At 46.6% G+C, this 15,359-nt stretch overlaps 1 protein-coding gene across 3 annotated transcripts in view; it reads left to right on the top strand.

Moving 5' to 3' along the window:
• Positions 1 to 15,359, top strand: part of GCN1 (GCN1, eIF2 alpha kinase activator homolog) — a 52,728-nt gene that overhangs the window by 6,022 nt on the left and 31,347 nt on the right. For 2 of the 3 annotated variants that reach the window (XM_025044546.1, XM_015586816.2), the window contains exons 3-20: positions 1,399 to 1,462; positions 2,001 to 2,132; positions 2,575 to 2,683; positions 5,445 to 5,543; positions 5,637 to 5,771; positions 6,565 to 6,633; positions 6,764 to 6,872; positions 7,452 to 7,526; positions 7,695 to 7,823; positions 8,356 to 8,406; positions 8,748 to 8,846; positions 9,045 to 9,218; positions 10,505 to 10,657; positions 11,908 to 12,000; positions 13,053 to 13,128; positions 13,255 to 13,438; positions 14,447 to 14,633; positions 14,731 to 14,855. In XM_025044546.1, coding sequence (XP_024900314.1) covers positions 1,399 to 1,462; positions 2,001 to 2,132; positions 2,575 to 2,683; positions 5,445 to 5,543; positions 5,637 to 5,771; positions 6,565 to 6,633; positions 6,764 to 6,872; positions 7,452 to 7,526; positions 7,695 to 7,823; positions 8,356 to 8,406; positions 8,748 to 8,846; positions 9,045 to 9,218; positions 10,505 to 10,657; positions 11,908 to 12,000; positions 13,053 to 13,128; positions 13,255 to 13,438; positions 14,447 to 14,633; positions 14,731 to 14,855 — 2,063 coding nt within the window. The remainder of the gene's footprint in view (positions 1 to 1,398; positions 1,463 to 2,000; positions 2,133 to 2,574; positions 2,684 to 5,444; positions 5,544 to 5,636; positions 5,772 to 6,564; positions 6,634 to 6,763; positions 6,873 to 7,451; positions 7,527 to 7,694; positions 7,824 to 8,355; positions 8,407 to 8,747; positions 8,847 to 9,044; positions 9,219 to 10,504; positions 10,658 to 11,907; positions 12,001 to 13,052; positions 13,129 to 13,254; positions 13,439 to 14,446; positions 14,634 to 14,730; positions 14,856 to 15,359) is intronic. The other variant, XM_006908607.3, reaches the window with a different exon arrangement.

Raw genomic sequence — 15,359 nt, 5'->3', positions numbered from 1 at the left:
TGATGAAGGGCTCGGCTCGGGGCTCAGACGGGCTTGTGTTCTAGCCATGGCTCTGCCACTTATAGGCCGCGTGACCCGGTTCAAGCCACTTAACCTGTCTGATCCTGACTCCTTGCTTTGAAGATGAGGATAGCAGTAGTGCCTCCCTCACAGGGTTGGTGTGAGGAGTAAGTGAGAACATGTATGGACAGTGCTTAGCACAGTGCCTGGCTATGGTCAGCTCCTGGTATACATTAGCTGTTGTTATTACTGTTCTCTTAACTCCAAACTGTCTCTGCTCCAGTCACTTTTTTCCTTGATTACCGAAATAGCCCCATATCTAATAGACCAAAGAAGTGTTCCAGGCCCTGGGAGAACTGGGTCCCTGCCCCTCCTTCATTTCCCCTCCATCATTGGGTGCCGAAGTGTGAGGCACTGTGCCAGCCCTTCATGGGCCTCCTGCTGTTAGTGCCGCTCATGTCAGTGTGTCTTCCACTGCAGCTGACATTTCCCCTCCTCAGTCCCTTCCCACTATCGTCTGCATGCCTCATTCCGGCACACACAACCTGTCACAGGTTGGCTTTCCATTACTGAGCAGTGTTGTTCAACCAGAGTTTCTTTTTCACTCGGCTGGCCTGCTTGATTTCCTGTGCCTTGGTTTCTTTGTCGTAAAATGGGCTCAATCACAGTACTTACCTTGTGGAGATTAAATGAGTTAATGTGTGGGAATGCCTAGAGCAGGGCCTGGCACTCATGGCACTGATGAAGTGTTGGGAGTTACTATTCCTCCTCCTTTCTTCCTCCTCATATGTCTTGAATAGGCATTACGCATTCTTACTTCTGCATTTTTGCCCATGTTAATGCATTTGACTTGCACATCCCTCTCTTTCCATTTTTCCATAGCCTTTAATCTGTTAGGCCAAGCACTTGCGTCCTAAAAACCTTCAGAAACTGCTCTGAGTACAGGTGTTCTTTTTCTGATCCCTCACAGTACTTTAATTTTTGTCCTAGGTTTTAAAACCATTTATTACAATATACGTAAAGAAAAGTGCATATGTCATAAGTGAACAGCCCACTGTATGACTGCAAACTAAACACACCCATGTAACCAGCATCTAGATCAAGAAACAGAATAGTTCTAACATGCTAGCACCTCCACTTAATAGCATGTTAAATTTTGAGGCCACTTGTATTACCTTAGTTTCATTCACTTAACAAATGTCCACCTGAGAGCTTTTCTGTACCAGGTGTTTTTCTAGAGTCCCATTTTTTCATCGCTTTTTCCTTTTGGGAATTCTCTGTCAAACACACAGGGAGTGTCCAGTGGGCAGAGATCATGTCTGACAGAATGCCTGGCTCAAGCAGATACTCACAAAATAGTTTTTTTAAAATTAATCTCTGTGTAATTTTTGGTTTCAGATCTGCCAGAGGGAGCAGTGAAAGGGCTCTGCAAGTTATTCTGCTTGACTCTGCATCGATACAGGTGATTCCCAACCAAAGGCCCAGTGTCAGGAACACTGTGCAGAGAGGTGGTTAGAGCTCAGGCTTTGGGGCCTGACTGTCTGGGTCCAAATCTGGGCTGCGTCACATCCTAGCTGTTGGATCCTGGACAAGTTACTTAACCTTTCTTTGCCTCGGTTTCCTCATCTGCAGACTGGGAATGATAGGTGGTTGTTAGTAAGTATAAAGTGTCAGAACAGTGCCTGCCACCCCGTGAGTGCTGTCTGTATGCTGTCATCAGTCATGCATGTAAAAGCACTTGGCCTAGTTGGATGCCCATAGTTAGTGTTCCATAAATGTAAGTGTTGCCTTTACAGCCTTAGTGTCTCATTGCCCTTTTTAGTTACTTCCAGAATTCCTGGAGGTGGTAGATTGATCTAGTTATTTCCTAATCCCATCATCTATAATCCTCTGGAATACAGTACAGCCCGATTTTTCTGAGAAGACCAGCACTTGGCCTAAGATACGTTGCCCTGCGCCACGTCCACATGTTCACATTTTCCCTTCATTCCTCCCCTTAGAGATGCAGCTTCCCGCAGGGCCCTGCAGGCAGCCATCCAGCAGTTGGCTGAGGCCCAGCCAGAAGCCACTGCTAAGAACCTTCTGCACTCTCTGCAGTCTTCAGGCATTGGCTCCAAAGCAGGTGTCCCCAGGTAAGATTTAAAGGTGGTGGGTGTTGGTGGAGTCCTACTCGGGAGAATCTGGTGCAGGTAAGCTGTGTTGAGCAAGTGTGAGCATGCCTGTCTTTCCTTTTGCAACTCTGAATGGCACCAGCAGTCTGTCTTCTGAATGGATGAAGGAGCCAAGATGGCAGGCCATTTTGAGGGGAAACCAGATGCCCACCAGGCAATGAATGGGAGAAACCATCTTTTTGTTTTTATAGTTGTGAGTGCTAAGAGATGGCAGTTTGGCTGATGAGGCCTGCACTCCTTGTGTTGAATTGTCACAGATGATTACTGGGAACCCAGTTTCAAGTTCTGACCAGGTCAACAGAGGGTCCTACATACCAAATATCCTTGCGGTGACCATTTTTTCTTTAGCTGGAGGCTGCTCTTCTTCACTCACCTCTTGCCTGCCCTCCCCTCCCTTCTGCAGTAAGAGCAGCGGTTCGGCGGCCTTGCTGGCCCTGTCCTGGACCTGCCTTCTGGTGCGCATTGTCTTTCCCTTGAGAGCCAAGCGGCAAGGAGACATCTGGAACAAACTGGTAGGTTCCTCAGGTCTTCAGAGTAGCGATGGTCAGCTCTCTGTACAGAATCGGGCATGTTCAAGCACCTTCTCTATGCCAAGAGCTTTTCTCAGTGCCAGGCGACCAGGCACTTTGAATTGTCCTGAAGTTTGTGACTTTGATAGATGAGCATGAGTGCAACATAATCACGTTCATCTATTTATCAACTATCTTTGAGCCACTCTGTCAGGCATGAGGATAGGCACTGGAAATATGGTGACGAGCAAGAGAAATGTGGTTTCTGCCTTTGTGGTGTATGTGGAAGACATGACAGGCCAGAGAGGGGAAGATAGCCAGAAAACAAGTAATCCAGAAAATACAGGGATGTAAATCATTCTGGGGCTTTTTTTTTTTTTTGGCTGATCAGTCCTTTCCCTGTACTTGGATTTCAGCATTGAACGGGCAAATGGAATAGAATTCTTGCCATGTGTTTCAGTCCTTAAATTCTCTCCTTCCTTTCTTTACCTGCTCCTTCCATATTCCCTGCCTTGCCTTTCACAGATTGGAAATGGCCCAGTTGGCCAGGTTCGGCAGTTCTTTTGAATGTCTAGATACACTTGGTAGAGGACAAGGGGAATGGTCCCACCGTTTAGTCAAAAGGAGTCTGAGGAGCTTGGCGTGGATCTGTTTTTGGCAATGAGAGTTGTCTGATTACTTAACTTCTGATCCTGTTTCCTCATCTGTCAAATGGGAAAAAGTATCATCCATCCCATCCATTTTAAAGAGTTGCCATGAAGATGGGCTCAGACAAGGTGTGAGAAGGCTGTAGAAACTTAGAGAGGGCCGTGCAGGTAAATGAGAGTGGCCTCAGAAAACCAAAAGCATCTCTCCCCGAAGCAGCCAGGTGGTTAGCCATATCGATGGCCTTGTCCTTGGGAGCTGGATTTATCCAGCATACTTCTGGGGATGACCATAGAATGGCCACTGGTGATCGATTAAAAGATAAGAACACTGAAACCTCACAGGTAGTGGATATGCTAGAATGGAACACTCTTCAGAATGTGAGTTTCATTGTTAACAAAAGGCCTCCTTATAAGATGGTTCACCACGGGCTCCCTCATTAGCTCATCTCCAGTGAATTCTTGTAAACATTACCCGAGGTATGTTTGCCTATGGGTTAGTGAGTGGGAGGGGTCAGCCCCAGAGTGTTGTATTTATGGGACTGAATGTGTCAGGAGCTTGAGATCATGTTTATTTTTTCTCTGTCTTGAATCCTTTGCTCATTGCTGATGTTAACCATACACATAAGTTGTAGTTCATTCAGTCTCTCAGGTATCGGTTGAGGGCCTTCTATGAGCCAGGCACTGAGCCTACAGCGGAGAACCAAACAGAGAACCTTGCTGTCATGGTGCTTACACTCTTGTGGAGGAGGTGGACGACAAACAGGTCCACAAATAAATGATGAGACATGAAGTCATGTGGCAGAGAAGCAGGTAGTAGGATAGAGAGAGTGGGGTGGGTGACGTGGGAGGAAGGCCTCTCAGTGGAGATATTTGAGCAGAGACCAGAGGGATATGAGAAAACAAACCAAGCCCAGATCAAGGATTAGAACATTCCAGGAAAAGAAGCAGCAGTATAGTTCTGAATGTAATATCAGCAAGCTTATTATTTTAACTAAAATCGAAATTAAAAATTATTTTAATTAAAAAATAAATGGTTCAGAATTCAATAGGTATAAAGGATATACTGGTTTCATTCCCACCCCTGTCCCTAGCCACCTAGGACCCCTCCGTTACTAGTTTCTTATGTGTGTAGGTATATTCTTTGTATAAATAACCAAGTAGATTTTTTTTTATATACAAATACTACAGTATCACATCCTTTTTTCTTTCACCTTGTTTCTTTAACCAGTCTTGGAATTTGTTACAGAGTCGGTTCTTAGAATTTCTCGAATTTCTCGTTCTGTGTGACTGGTTACTAATCTTTTGAGTGGATGTACTACAGTATATATAGCTACTCCTCTGCCGATGGGCATTTATATTGTTTACAGTCTTTTATTGTTATAAAAAGTGTTGCATTGAATAATATATGCCATTTTGTACACATGCACCTGGAATTCAGCAGACTGCTTAAGCATGCCCTTTTTCTCAGGATGGCAGCTGACACTGTTCACCAGTGACCTTGGGTGTTTGTGGCACATAAGTCTCTGAGATTTTTTGGTTGAGCACCTACTTTGCGCTTCATTCTGGGTTGAACAGTGAGCTCCACATAGGCGGGCTCATCTTGCTGATCTTCTGTACCCACAGTGCCTAACGTAGTGCCTACCTTTTAGTCAGTGCTCAGTAAGTATTTGTCGAATTAATGAAGGACAAGTCAAAGCATCTAAAGAAATACATTAAAGAGGACGTTTGTCATTTTCCTGCATGGCACTTAACCTCTCTGGAATTGTATATTCATTCGTGTGTTTATTTGTTTAATATTCTTTTTTTCTGGGCTATAAGGTACATGAAAGCAGGATCCATGTCTGTCTTGTTCCCCATGTGTTTTCATTGTTTGACTCATAGGAGGTGCTGAACAAATATTTGTTAATGAAACACTTGCGTGCTCAGATGTAATTATAGGACGGTCTAAGTGTCGGGGGTGGAGGGAAGAGGGTCTGGCTGGAGTTGAGTGAGAGGGGCCTAGTGGAGGTGAATTCTGGTTCTGGTGGGCCTGACAGAGGTCTTGGCTAGGCTGTGAAGGCCATGGGACCTTCAGTCCCAGTTCATGTCCTGATTTGAGCCTTTCCTGATCCTGGTAGGTGGAGGTGCAGTGTCTGCTCCTGCTGGAGGTGCTGGGCGGTTCCCACAAGCATGCTGTGGATGGTGCTGTGAAGAAGCTCACAAAGCTGTGGAAAGAGGTGACAGGAGGCAGCAGGGCGTGGTGGGCATTGCTTCTTGCACACTATCCCCCACTGCCATCTGATACACCTGCTTTACACTTTCTTCCTCAGAACCCCGGGCTTGTGGAACAGTACTTGTCAGCCATCTTCAGCCTAGAACCCAACCAGAACTATGCGGGCATGCTGGGGCTGCTGGTGCAGTTCTGCACGAACCACAAGGAGATGGATGTGGTCAACCAGCACAAGGCAAGTGGACTCACGGGAAGAGTGAAGGGGAACTGGTTTTGCCCTGGTGGTCCCAGCTGCCAACCTCATCTGAAGCTTATTGATTTTCTCACTTGAGACCCTGGCCTTTCGTCATGATATACGAATTTTGAGGAGTTGGAAAGCTTTCACTCCACAGAGACACAGAGTGGCTCTAGCTTGGGGTGAATCCTGGCATAGTTACTGAGATGATAGTTCACCTGTTCGTGCAGTCATTTATTCTCACATAGTTGTGCAGCTGCCATGTGCCAAGCACTGTGTCAGGTACTGGGGTTGCAGTAGTGAGCAAGGGAAGGGAGCTGTGATCCCTTCCCTAATTATTTCTGTGATAAGCATTACAAAAGACAACTGCAAGAAGCCATGATACTCTGAATGTCATAGGTCAGAGCACACATCTCTAATGAAAGAACTTAAGGGGTGAGTAGGTGTTAGCAAGGTCAAGAGGTGAGGAAGAGCATTTTGGGTAGGAATGTACAGGAGGCAAGTGGGGCTGGTGTGGCGCGGGTGCGTTAGAGGTGTGAGAGGCAGCTGGCCAGGTAGCAGGTGGGCCTTGTGAGCTGTGCCAAGGACTTTGGACGTGACCTAGGGGTGATGGAAAGCCATGGAAGGTTTTTAAATGGGAATGGCATAATCAATGGGACCTCTGTGCTTGACACTGTGGAATTTGGGTCACTGATACGTATTTTTTGGAGGCACTCCCATCAGATAGATCTCTTAGGCCAGGGATGAGATGCTTCAGAATGTCAGGGTCTAACCAGGTCTGTGTATTCTCTAGAGTGCCCTGCTGGATTTTTATATGAAGAACATCCTGATGAGCAAAGTAAAGCCTCAGAAGTATCTATTGGTGAGTGAGAAGTGGGGCCTACTCACTTGGACAAGCTCAATCCCATGGTTAAATTCTGTGATTAAGAACTGTCTTTTATTCTTGCTCCGTTCCCAGGAGGGCTGGGGGCCTGACTCTTTTCTCTTTGTAGGATAACTGTGCCCCCCTGCTCCGATACATGTCCCACTCGGAATTTAAGGATCTGATCCTGCCCTCCATCCAGAAGTCCTTACTGAGGAGTCCAGAGAATGTTATCGAAAGTAGGTTGCTGCCGAGTGGGACAGTGGGAGGGAGATGAGTTGCCTGATAAGCAGCATCTTCGATATTGGCAGTGGGAAGCATTGAGGGTGGGGGTAAGAGATGTAGTCACTGTTTATCTCATTGGGAGAGAGATCAGGGACTCTTTTAGAATATGTTGGAAGTCATGGGCCCTCTTGCTAGAAGAATGCACAAAAGTATATATCAGCTTAGAATATTGCATATAGTTTTAGAGGTCCAAGGGCCTTCTGGAGACCTTTCAAGTTAACTTCTGCTCTAGATAGTTTAAACTTGGCGCGGGGGTGGTGCTTGAAACCATAGGATATGAGGGGTGAGCTCTGTTCTTATTTATCTTGATAAAAGGTGTAGATGGAATGTTAGAGGGACAATTTTTTCCTGATTGGGATGGGGCAGTGCACAGCTTTGGGACAAAGATGCGACCATTCGTGACCATATAGAGATGAAGAGTAGTCACGGTTTTGTGTGGCTAGACAGTGGGCCTGACGGCATTTGTGGGCAGTAGGACAAAAATGAGTATTCCACCTGAGACTGACGTGGTCGGTGTTTTCTGTCCCACTTAGCTATTTCCAGTCTGCTGGCATCAGTGACTCTCGACCTCAGCCAGTATGCCCTGGACATCGTGAAAGGACTGGCTAGTGAGTATCCTCTATATAAACTACATTTGCATAGTTTGTTCCCTGAGACCCTTTATGATGAGAACATAGAGCTAGGATGGAAGAGTTGGGAGCATGGAGAAGACAAAGGTGAAAGCCTACATACTTAGCTCTCAGCGGCTTCTGAGCAGCGGCTGTCGGTGTGTCCAGGTCAGCTGAAATCCAACAGTCCCCGCCTGATGGACGAAGCCGTGCTGGCGCTGCGGAACCTGGCTCGCCAGTGCAGTGACTCTTCTGCGACAGAAGCCCTGACCAGGCACCTGTTCGCTATCCTTGGAGGTGAGCAGGCCTTCATGGCTGTGGGGATGGTTGTGGTGTGGCCCTCAGCACTCATGCATCGGGACCTGACTGGGACTTGATGCTCTGAGTCTGGTGGTGGTAAGACCATGTGGCCAGGAGGATGCTCAAGGTAGGATGTCGGTGTGCGCAGTAACTGAAGCACATGCAGAGCAATGTAGATGGGGTAATCTTGGTTTTATTTTTTTAAGTGTATACATTATTGTAGGCATAGTGAAAAAAAAACTAGAGAGAAGTATACCAAAATGTTAGAAATGTCTTTGGTGGCAGGACCATGGGTGCTTTTTAAATGTTTTTTTTAATGTTTTTTTTGTTCTCAGATTTTCTGTAAGAACATATTACTTTTTTAGTCAGGAAAAAAACTTAGTAAGTATCATTTTAAACCAGCTTCTTAGTAGAAAGGCTACTTCTGGAATCAGAAACTATCTTGATGTCACACACATGACTCCATTATTCACCCTCTTGGGAAATGTGGCAGATACGAGTTTTGAATCTTTGCTGTTTCTCCTCTCAGGCTCGGAGGGAAAACTAACCGTTGTAGCCCAGAAGATCAGTGTCCTCTCAGGTACAGAATTTCTCCACAGGCAATGGGAAGTGTGGTAGGAGATGAGGTGTAATGTAACTCTTAGGTAAGGCAAGTCCGTCTTTGGATCTCGATTCCTCTGACAGTCATGGACATCCCAGCCTGGCCCCTGGGACTCTGCTGCCTCCTGCTTGGCATGCGAGCCCTGTTTAAGTCTAGCAGGAGGCCTGGCTTCTGTAAAAACCAGAGGGAGGGAGAATTGGGGAGGGTTGGTGATGGTCAGAGGAGAGGCATGGCTGCTGGGGAAGTGGGCAGTGGGAGGAAGACTCGTGTGGTGGTGGCTTTGAGCTGACGGGCTGAGCAAGGGCTCTCCTGCCTTCCAGGGATCGGGAGCATCAGTCATCACGTGGTGTCTGGGCCTTCCAGTCAAGTCCTGAATGGGACTGTGGCTGAGCTCTTCATCCCATTCCTCCAGCAAGAAGGTAATTCGGGGCAGAGTGGTGAGGATGCAGCCTGGGCCCATCCTTGTCCCTAGTTTTCACAATTGGAGCCTGCCAGGAACCCCTTCTGAAGCTACACCTCCCCCAAAGCATCACTGCTCCCTTTCCCTTGTACTCATGCTTGTTTTCGTGCATGGATCTAAGACATCGCACTGACTGGACTTCTGCTGCTTGCCCTAGTTCACGAAGGCACCTTGGTTCACGCTGTCTCTGTCCTGGCTCTCTGGTGTAATCGGTTCACCACAGAAGTGCCCAAGAAGCTCACCGAATGGTTCAAGAAAGCCTTCAGCCTTAAAACCTCCACCTCCGCAGTGCGGCATGCCTACCTGCAGTGTATGCTGGCCTGCTTCCGAGGTGAGATGCCTGCCCCTCAAAGGTGACTGAGTATTCAGGGCATCATCGCTCTTCTAGACTTTCCCTTTTGCTCCAGCTTGTTTTGCATTATTTCCTCCCGAGCCTCTCAGAGCATCTTGCTTAGTCATCCATAAAGCCTAGAATCAGAGCCCAATCTTCACAAGATTCTAGCTTCTTCCCCTCATCAGACCTTCAAAGGACAAAGCTTTGTTTTAAGAGGACCCAGAACTAGAACCTGTCACTGTATTATCTGAAATCGTGGAGAAATAAATAGGACTGACTTAAAAGGTCCAACATCATATACGTTTTATGCTGGATCTCTTAAAAAACAACCACTGTCTTTGCTTCAGTGCTAACCTGTCATTTGGGCGTGGTCATCTGGCTCCTTCCCAAGCAGCTAGGAGAAATTTTGAAATCTGTATAGGAGCTTGATCTCAAGGTAACAGTCTCTAATAGTAATATTTGTCTTTGAGATAGACTTGTATTTCTTTTTAAAAAGTTTAAACTTGCAATGAACTGTAAAGAAATGTTTGGGAGAGTCCAGAACTGTCTCTACAGAGGGGACATCCTTCTGTACAGTCCTGTACTCATATAACAGTTTGCAATTTTGCTGCATTGATCAACCTTGATTTTAGGTTGAGTTCTAGATAGCAGAGACTTGGTTTAACCTAATCTCTTTGGCTTGAACTAGTTCTGCTTGATGCTTTTAAAATAAACATAATAAAAATAAACTTTTCAAATAAACATTTCTTAGCTGTAAATCCACGATATCATCCGCATGAAATACGTGTTTTGTTGTGAAATGTTCCGATGTACCAGTTCAGTAGTTAAGAAAACAGGTTTAGCTGTAGTTTAACAGGTTTCTCCTTTTTTAAAAAAGTAGATTTAGTTCATAGGTCAGCAGATTGATTCTGATTTTGGAATTTGGGTCCAGAGGTCATCTGGTGTGGGGAAGAGCCCCAGTAATAAATTGGTAGACTTGAGGTTGGCCTTGGCTCTCTCCCAAACCAGCTGTGTGGCCTTGGGCAACTCAGCCTCTCGGTCTGATTTCTGCTGCATCCAATGAATAGCTATACTATTGGATTAGTAAGGATCCTTCTAGTTCTAATTTGATGGTTATAGCATTTAAGCCCAGATTCTGTTTCCACTTCTTCATGATATTTCACAAGGTAACTGAATGGTTTTAGCTGGCCAGTTCAGACTTGGGTGGGTAGGTCCTTTCTCAAGCAATCTTGTCATTCCCAAGGATCAGGGTGTTCTATAAGGTGCTGGTCCTCTCTTCACAGGTGACACGCTATTGCAGGCCCTGGACTTACTTCCCTTGCTCATCCAGACAGTGGAGAAGGCAGCCTCCCAAAGCACTCAGGTTCCCACAGTCACCGAAGGTGTTGCTGCAGCCCTACTGCTCTCGAAGCTTTCGGTGGCTGACTCCCAGGCTGGTAAGAGTCCAGAGATGTCCAGGATGGTAGCAGACAAGGGCCTCAGTGTCCATGGGAGAAGTGTCTTGATGTTTAGGATTTTACAGGATCAACTTGGCCACTTAACTATACTCATCTAGCCACAAGGCCTCTTGTCCTCTGCAGGGATGAGCCTCAGTGTCGCACTGGGTGATGGGAATGCAGCAGGGGCTCTGTCACTGCCCTCCTTCTCCCTGTTGCTCCAGTGCTCTGGGACGGAGACTTGTAGATAATGGCCAGACTGACCTGGGTGTGGTAGTGAGACTTAAAAATTGATTATATTTCTGTAGGGTGTAACATGAGAAGCTTCCCCTTAGCCAGCCTGCCTTCTAGTCACTATGTTCCCTCCTCAGACAGTGTTACCAGTTTTGTGTCCAGAGATAGTCAATGCGTCATCAACCAAACATGCTGGGTAACATTCTACATATGCCATGTTATGTACTAAACGTAACTTGAAAAAGATTCTACATCGGTACAACAGAAAGAACTTTCTCATCCTGTTTTGTGGCTGCATGATATTCCATACTTTCTTTAGTACATCTCCTACTCTGTATGTATGTGGATATAGCTGACTTATTCCTGTGGTTAGAAAAGGAGTTCAGCTCTTTTCATATATTATTGTATGCCATCTGTGTAATTGCCAAGGCACTGGACTACCTTGGGAATGGGGGTGCAAAGATGAACTTGACCTTGCTTCAGCAAATTTCAGGTTGCTTTGCTCTATAGTAGGAGCAAGGAGATGCAAAAACACATTTGTCGTTTAAGGCAAATGTGGCATTAGAGCACTTTTGAAGGAGGTAGTTTACGGTCTGGGTCTCAGGAAAGGCTTCATGAAGGAAGGAGCATTTGAACTAGGGTCAGAGGGCCAGGATGGATTTCACCAGCTGGAAGGGAACCTCCCAGTGTAAGTTCAGACCAGCCCCAGTCATGGAATGTCAGGGAAAGCACCATGTGTGAATTCAGGTCTTTCAACCTGGCGCTGGACTAGGTGGGAATCAGTGGGAACAGCATTCTTGGGCTTCTGTGGGCAGCAGAAAATCACTGAAGGTTTTCATGTGGGCGATGATACTAGATAGACTCAGGACAGAGGAGGACAGAGAGCCTGGCAGTGACCTGTCTCTACACTGGAGAGCCTGTCAGCAGAGCCAGCCCTGGCAGCGTCAGGATGGAGGGGACCAGCCCTGGTGAACATGGTGAGTTGTGCCGTGGTATGAAAATTCTGTTTCTTGCAGAGGCCAAATTGAGCAGTTTCTGGCAGCTGATTGTGGATGAGAAGAAGCAGATTTTCACTTCCGAGAAGTTCTTGCTTATGGCTTCAGAGGATGGTGAGTTACCACTCCCTTAGTTGAACTCAAGATTGGGGTCGAGTCTCTCCGAAGGGTCTTCAGAGAAGATGCTTCCCTGACTACATGGTGTTTTGACCAGTCAACTTTGCAAAAATCTGGACCAGTGATCTGGCCAAGAGCTTGGATATCATGGGAGTGAATTCATTCCTGTAGGGTGTGGAAGGCTTGAGAAATGGGAGGAAGTGGGAGATTTGCGGAGACAGAGCACTGATGGTTGTGGAGCTGTGATATTAGGTGTAATTATAGCTGATTGGGTAATTGGTGCTCTCTCAGAGGTTTTCTCTTATTAAGCAGCAGCTGAGAAGCTCTAGTACAGTGTACTTGGCTCTACTCCCCCTCCAGGAGACACAGAAACTACTGGTTTCTATCCTAGCAGAGAGGGAACAGTTGATCTTTAAATTTAAATGTATGTTTAAAATTTTGTGTTGCCTTAAGGGCGTCTGCTGCTAATTGGTGATTTGAAAAGTCTTTGACTCACAAATCACAACATCCTATTAATGAGCTACAACTGTTAGTCACTTCCTGATTTAGAAAAATAGTTTTTGTATAGGAAGTACATTCATATAATTAAAAAATAAAAGGTCCAAGAGGATCTACACTGAAAATTATACCCCTGCTTTGATCTTTGGCCACCCAGTTTCCTGGCCATAGAGAATCAACTTTATTAACTTCTGTGTATCCTTGACATTTTATTTTTTTAAAAAAAGTAAATATCTTTTATGTGTTAGTTCTCTACCTTTTTTACACAAATGGTAGCATGTGCTGTCTAGACTTGGAAATCACTCCATGTCAGTATGTAATGAGTGTCCTCATTTTTTTTGAAGAACTGCAAAGTAATTTTTAATTAAAAGAAAGTGTATAGTTTTTCTTATTCCACCCGTGTGCATAGTAAGCAAGAAGAAGGACATTGAGAGGAGCTGTAATTCCACATCCTGTGATAATCACACTTATATCTTGGTGTTCATTTTCCAGCTCTTTCTGAATGTGTTCTGTATTTTCAAAACACTTCTGCTGTTCCTCTCCCCTTCTAGCCCTATGTACCGTGTTGCATCTGACAGAGAGACTTTTCCTTGACCACCCGCACAGACTCACCGGCAGCAAAGTCCAGTACGTGAGGCTCACCTTCCTTTCCCCTTGGGCCAAAGGAGACGAGGCTGGCAGGAGCCTGAAAAGTGGGTGTGTGGTGGATGGAAGGGCTGGCTGTGAAGAGGCCTGTACCTGGCCTTCCCCCAGGACGGTCTGTCCCTGTGCTCACAGGCAGTACTACCGGGCTCTAGTGGCGGTGCTCCTGAGCCGCACCTGGCACGTGCGCAGGCAGGCCCAGCAGACGGTTCGGAAGCTTCTGTCCTCTCTCGGGGGCTTTAAGCTGGCGTATGGACTCCTGGAGGAGCTGAAGACTGTCCTCAGTTCTCACAAGGTGAGGGCATCTGGGCTCCAGAACTGGGATTCCCAGAGCAGCTTCGCCAGCCCTGCTTATGCTGTGGGGTGTTGGCAGTGTCGCTCCTGGGATGTTCTCACTCAAACTCTGTGATGCCAGAATCTTCTCCCCTGCCCTTAAGCTCCAGTAACATCTTATTTCATACATAGTTTACCCTTGGACAATGCGGGGGTTAGGGGCTCCGACTTCCCTCACAGTGGGAATCTGATATAACTGCAGTCGGCCTTCTGCATACATGAGTCCCAGCTGCAGAGCTGACCCTTTGAACTGCACAGGTCAATTGAACTGTGCTCAATTGAAAAATATCCACGTATAAGTGGATCTGTGCAGTTCGAACCTATGTTGTTCAAAGGTCAACTGTAATTTTTTTTCCTTTTTAAACTCTTTTCTTTCTTTTCATGCCTTTTGATATATAGCTTAATCTTTTTATTCTTGAGTAATTGAATGACACTTTGTATTTTGTAAGTGCTTTATAATTTGTAAAGCATTTTCTACTCATTCTCCCTTTTGATTTTTCATAGTCTTTAAAAGGCAGACAGGCTTACTATCTTTTTTTATATGAGTTGTCTAGGGTTCTAGGATCTGAAATGACTCGCACCGGGTCTCCCAGCTGGTGGGTAGAAGAACTAGGAGTAGACTCCAAAGACTTGGCTTCTGTTTCAGTGCTGCTTGTGCCCTGCTTCCCTCCGTCCCTAAGCTAGCTCGAGGGTGCGGGCCTGTGGCAGACTGCTGTCTCAGGCTGGGTCTCCCGAATCAGTTTCTGTTGCCTTCTTTTCCCCTGTGAGTTTTTTAGGTGTAAAGTTACAGGCGTTTCCTCCTTTTAGGCATATGTCACAGGTTGTGGAGCCCAGTGCAGGAAGCTGGGCATCAGACTCTTCCTGAGCAAGGACCCTTGAGAACAACATCGGCAAGAGGCAGCTGTGTCCCTGTGTGCCAGGCCTGCTCAGGGCTCTGAGCAGTAGGGGCTCACGTGTTGTCTCCTCGCAGGTGCTGCCTTTAGAGGCTCTGGTAACTGATGTCGGGGAGACTGAGGCGGGCAAGGCCTGTGTGCCTCCACGGGTCCTACAGGAGGCTCTCTGCATCATCTCTGGGGTGCCTGGACTGGAAGGTGATATCACCAACACCGAACGGCTGGCCCAGGAGATGCTGATCATCTCCCACCACCCATCCTTAGGTCTGTGGCTGGAGCGGGTATAGGAGGGCCAGGGCTCTATTGGGCAGGGTAAGATTGGACCAAGCAGAAGGCCTCAAGTTGCTCGCCTCCCCTCCAGTGGCAGTGCAGTCTGGACTCTGGCCAGCACTTCTTGCTAAAATGAAGATTGATCCGGAAGCCTTCATCACCAGACACCTGGATCAGATTATCCCCAGGATCACCACACAGAGTCCCTTGAACCAGGTGATTGGTGCGTTAGCTGGTTCTAGCTTCAGGTCAGAGTGCAGGGAGGGAGGAGTCAAAGAAGCAGGTGAAGCTGTGATGTAATGTGGATTTGGACCCTTGGTTTACAAGTGACAGAAAATGCAAACTGATTTGAGCGCAAAAGGGATTTACTGTCTCATCTAACTGCTATGTACCAGGATCTGACTGGACAGGGACTCAGATGTTGAACTCATGACATTGTAGGTGGTGCCTCCCCTACTCTGTCTCTTCCATTTGTGTCTCTTCTTTCCACGATGTGGGCTGCATTCTCCAATGGTCTTCCCCTTTCTAATAGCAGGATAGCTGCTAGAGTTGCAGACTTATAGCCTGTCTCCCATCAGCTCCAGTGAAAGAAGAGTCCATTTTCCAATTATTTCAACTAGCATGGGGTCTCACTGCCCCTGGTAGGCCTTATTTGGGTCCTGTCCTCATCCCTGGGCCTGTCCTTTTGGTTTGGGTCATGTACCCACCCCTGGAAAGAGT

The sequence above is a fragment of the Pteropus alecto genome, unplaced genomic scaffold (genome assembly GCF_000325575.1).
Source record: "Pteropus alecto unplaced genomic scaffold, ASM32557v1 scaffold113, whole genome shotgun sequence".
NCBI classification, from domain to species: Eukaryota; Metazoa; Chordata; class Mammalia; order Chiroptera; family Pteropodidae; genus Pteropus; species Pteropus alecto.
This window is presented reverse-complemented; position numbering and strand designations above follow the sequence as displayed.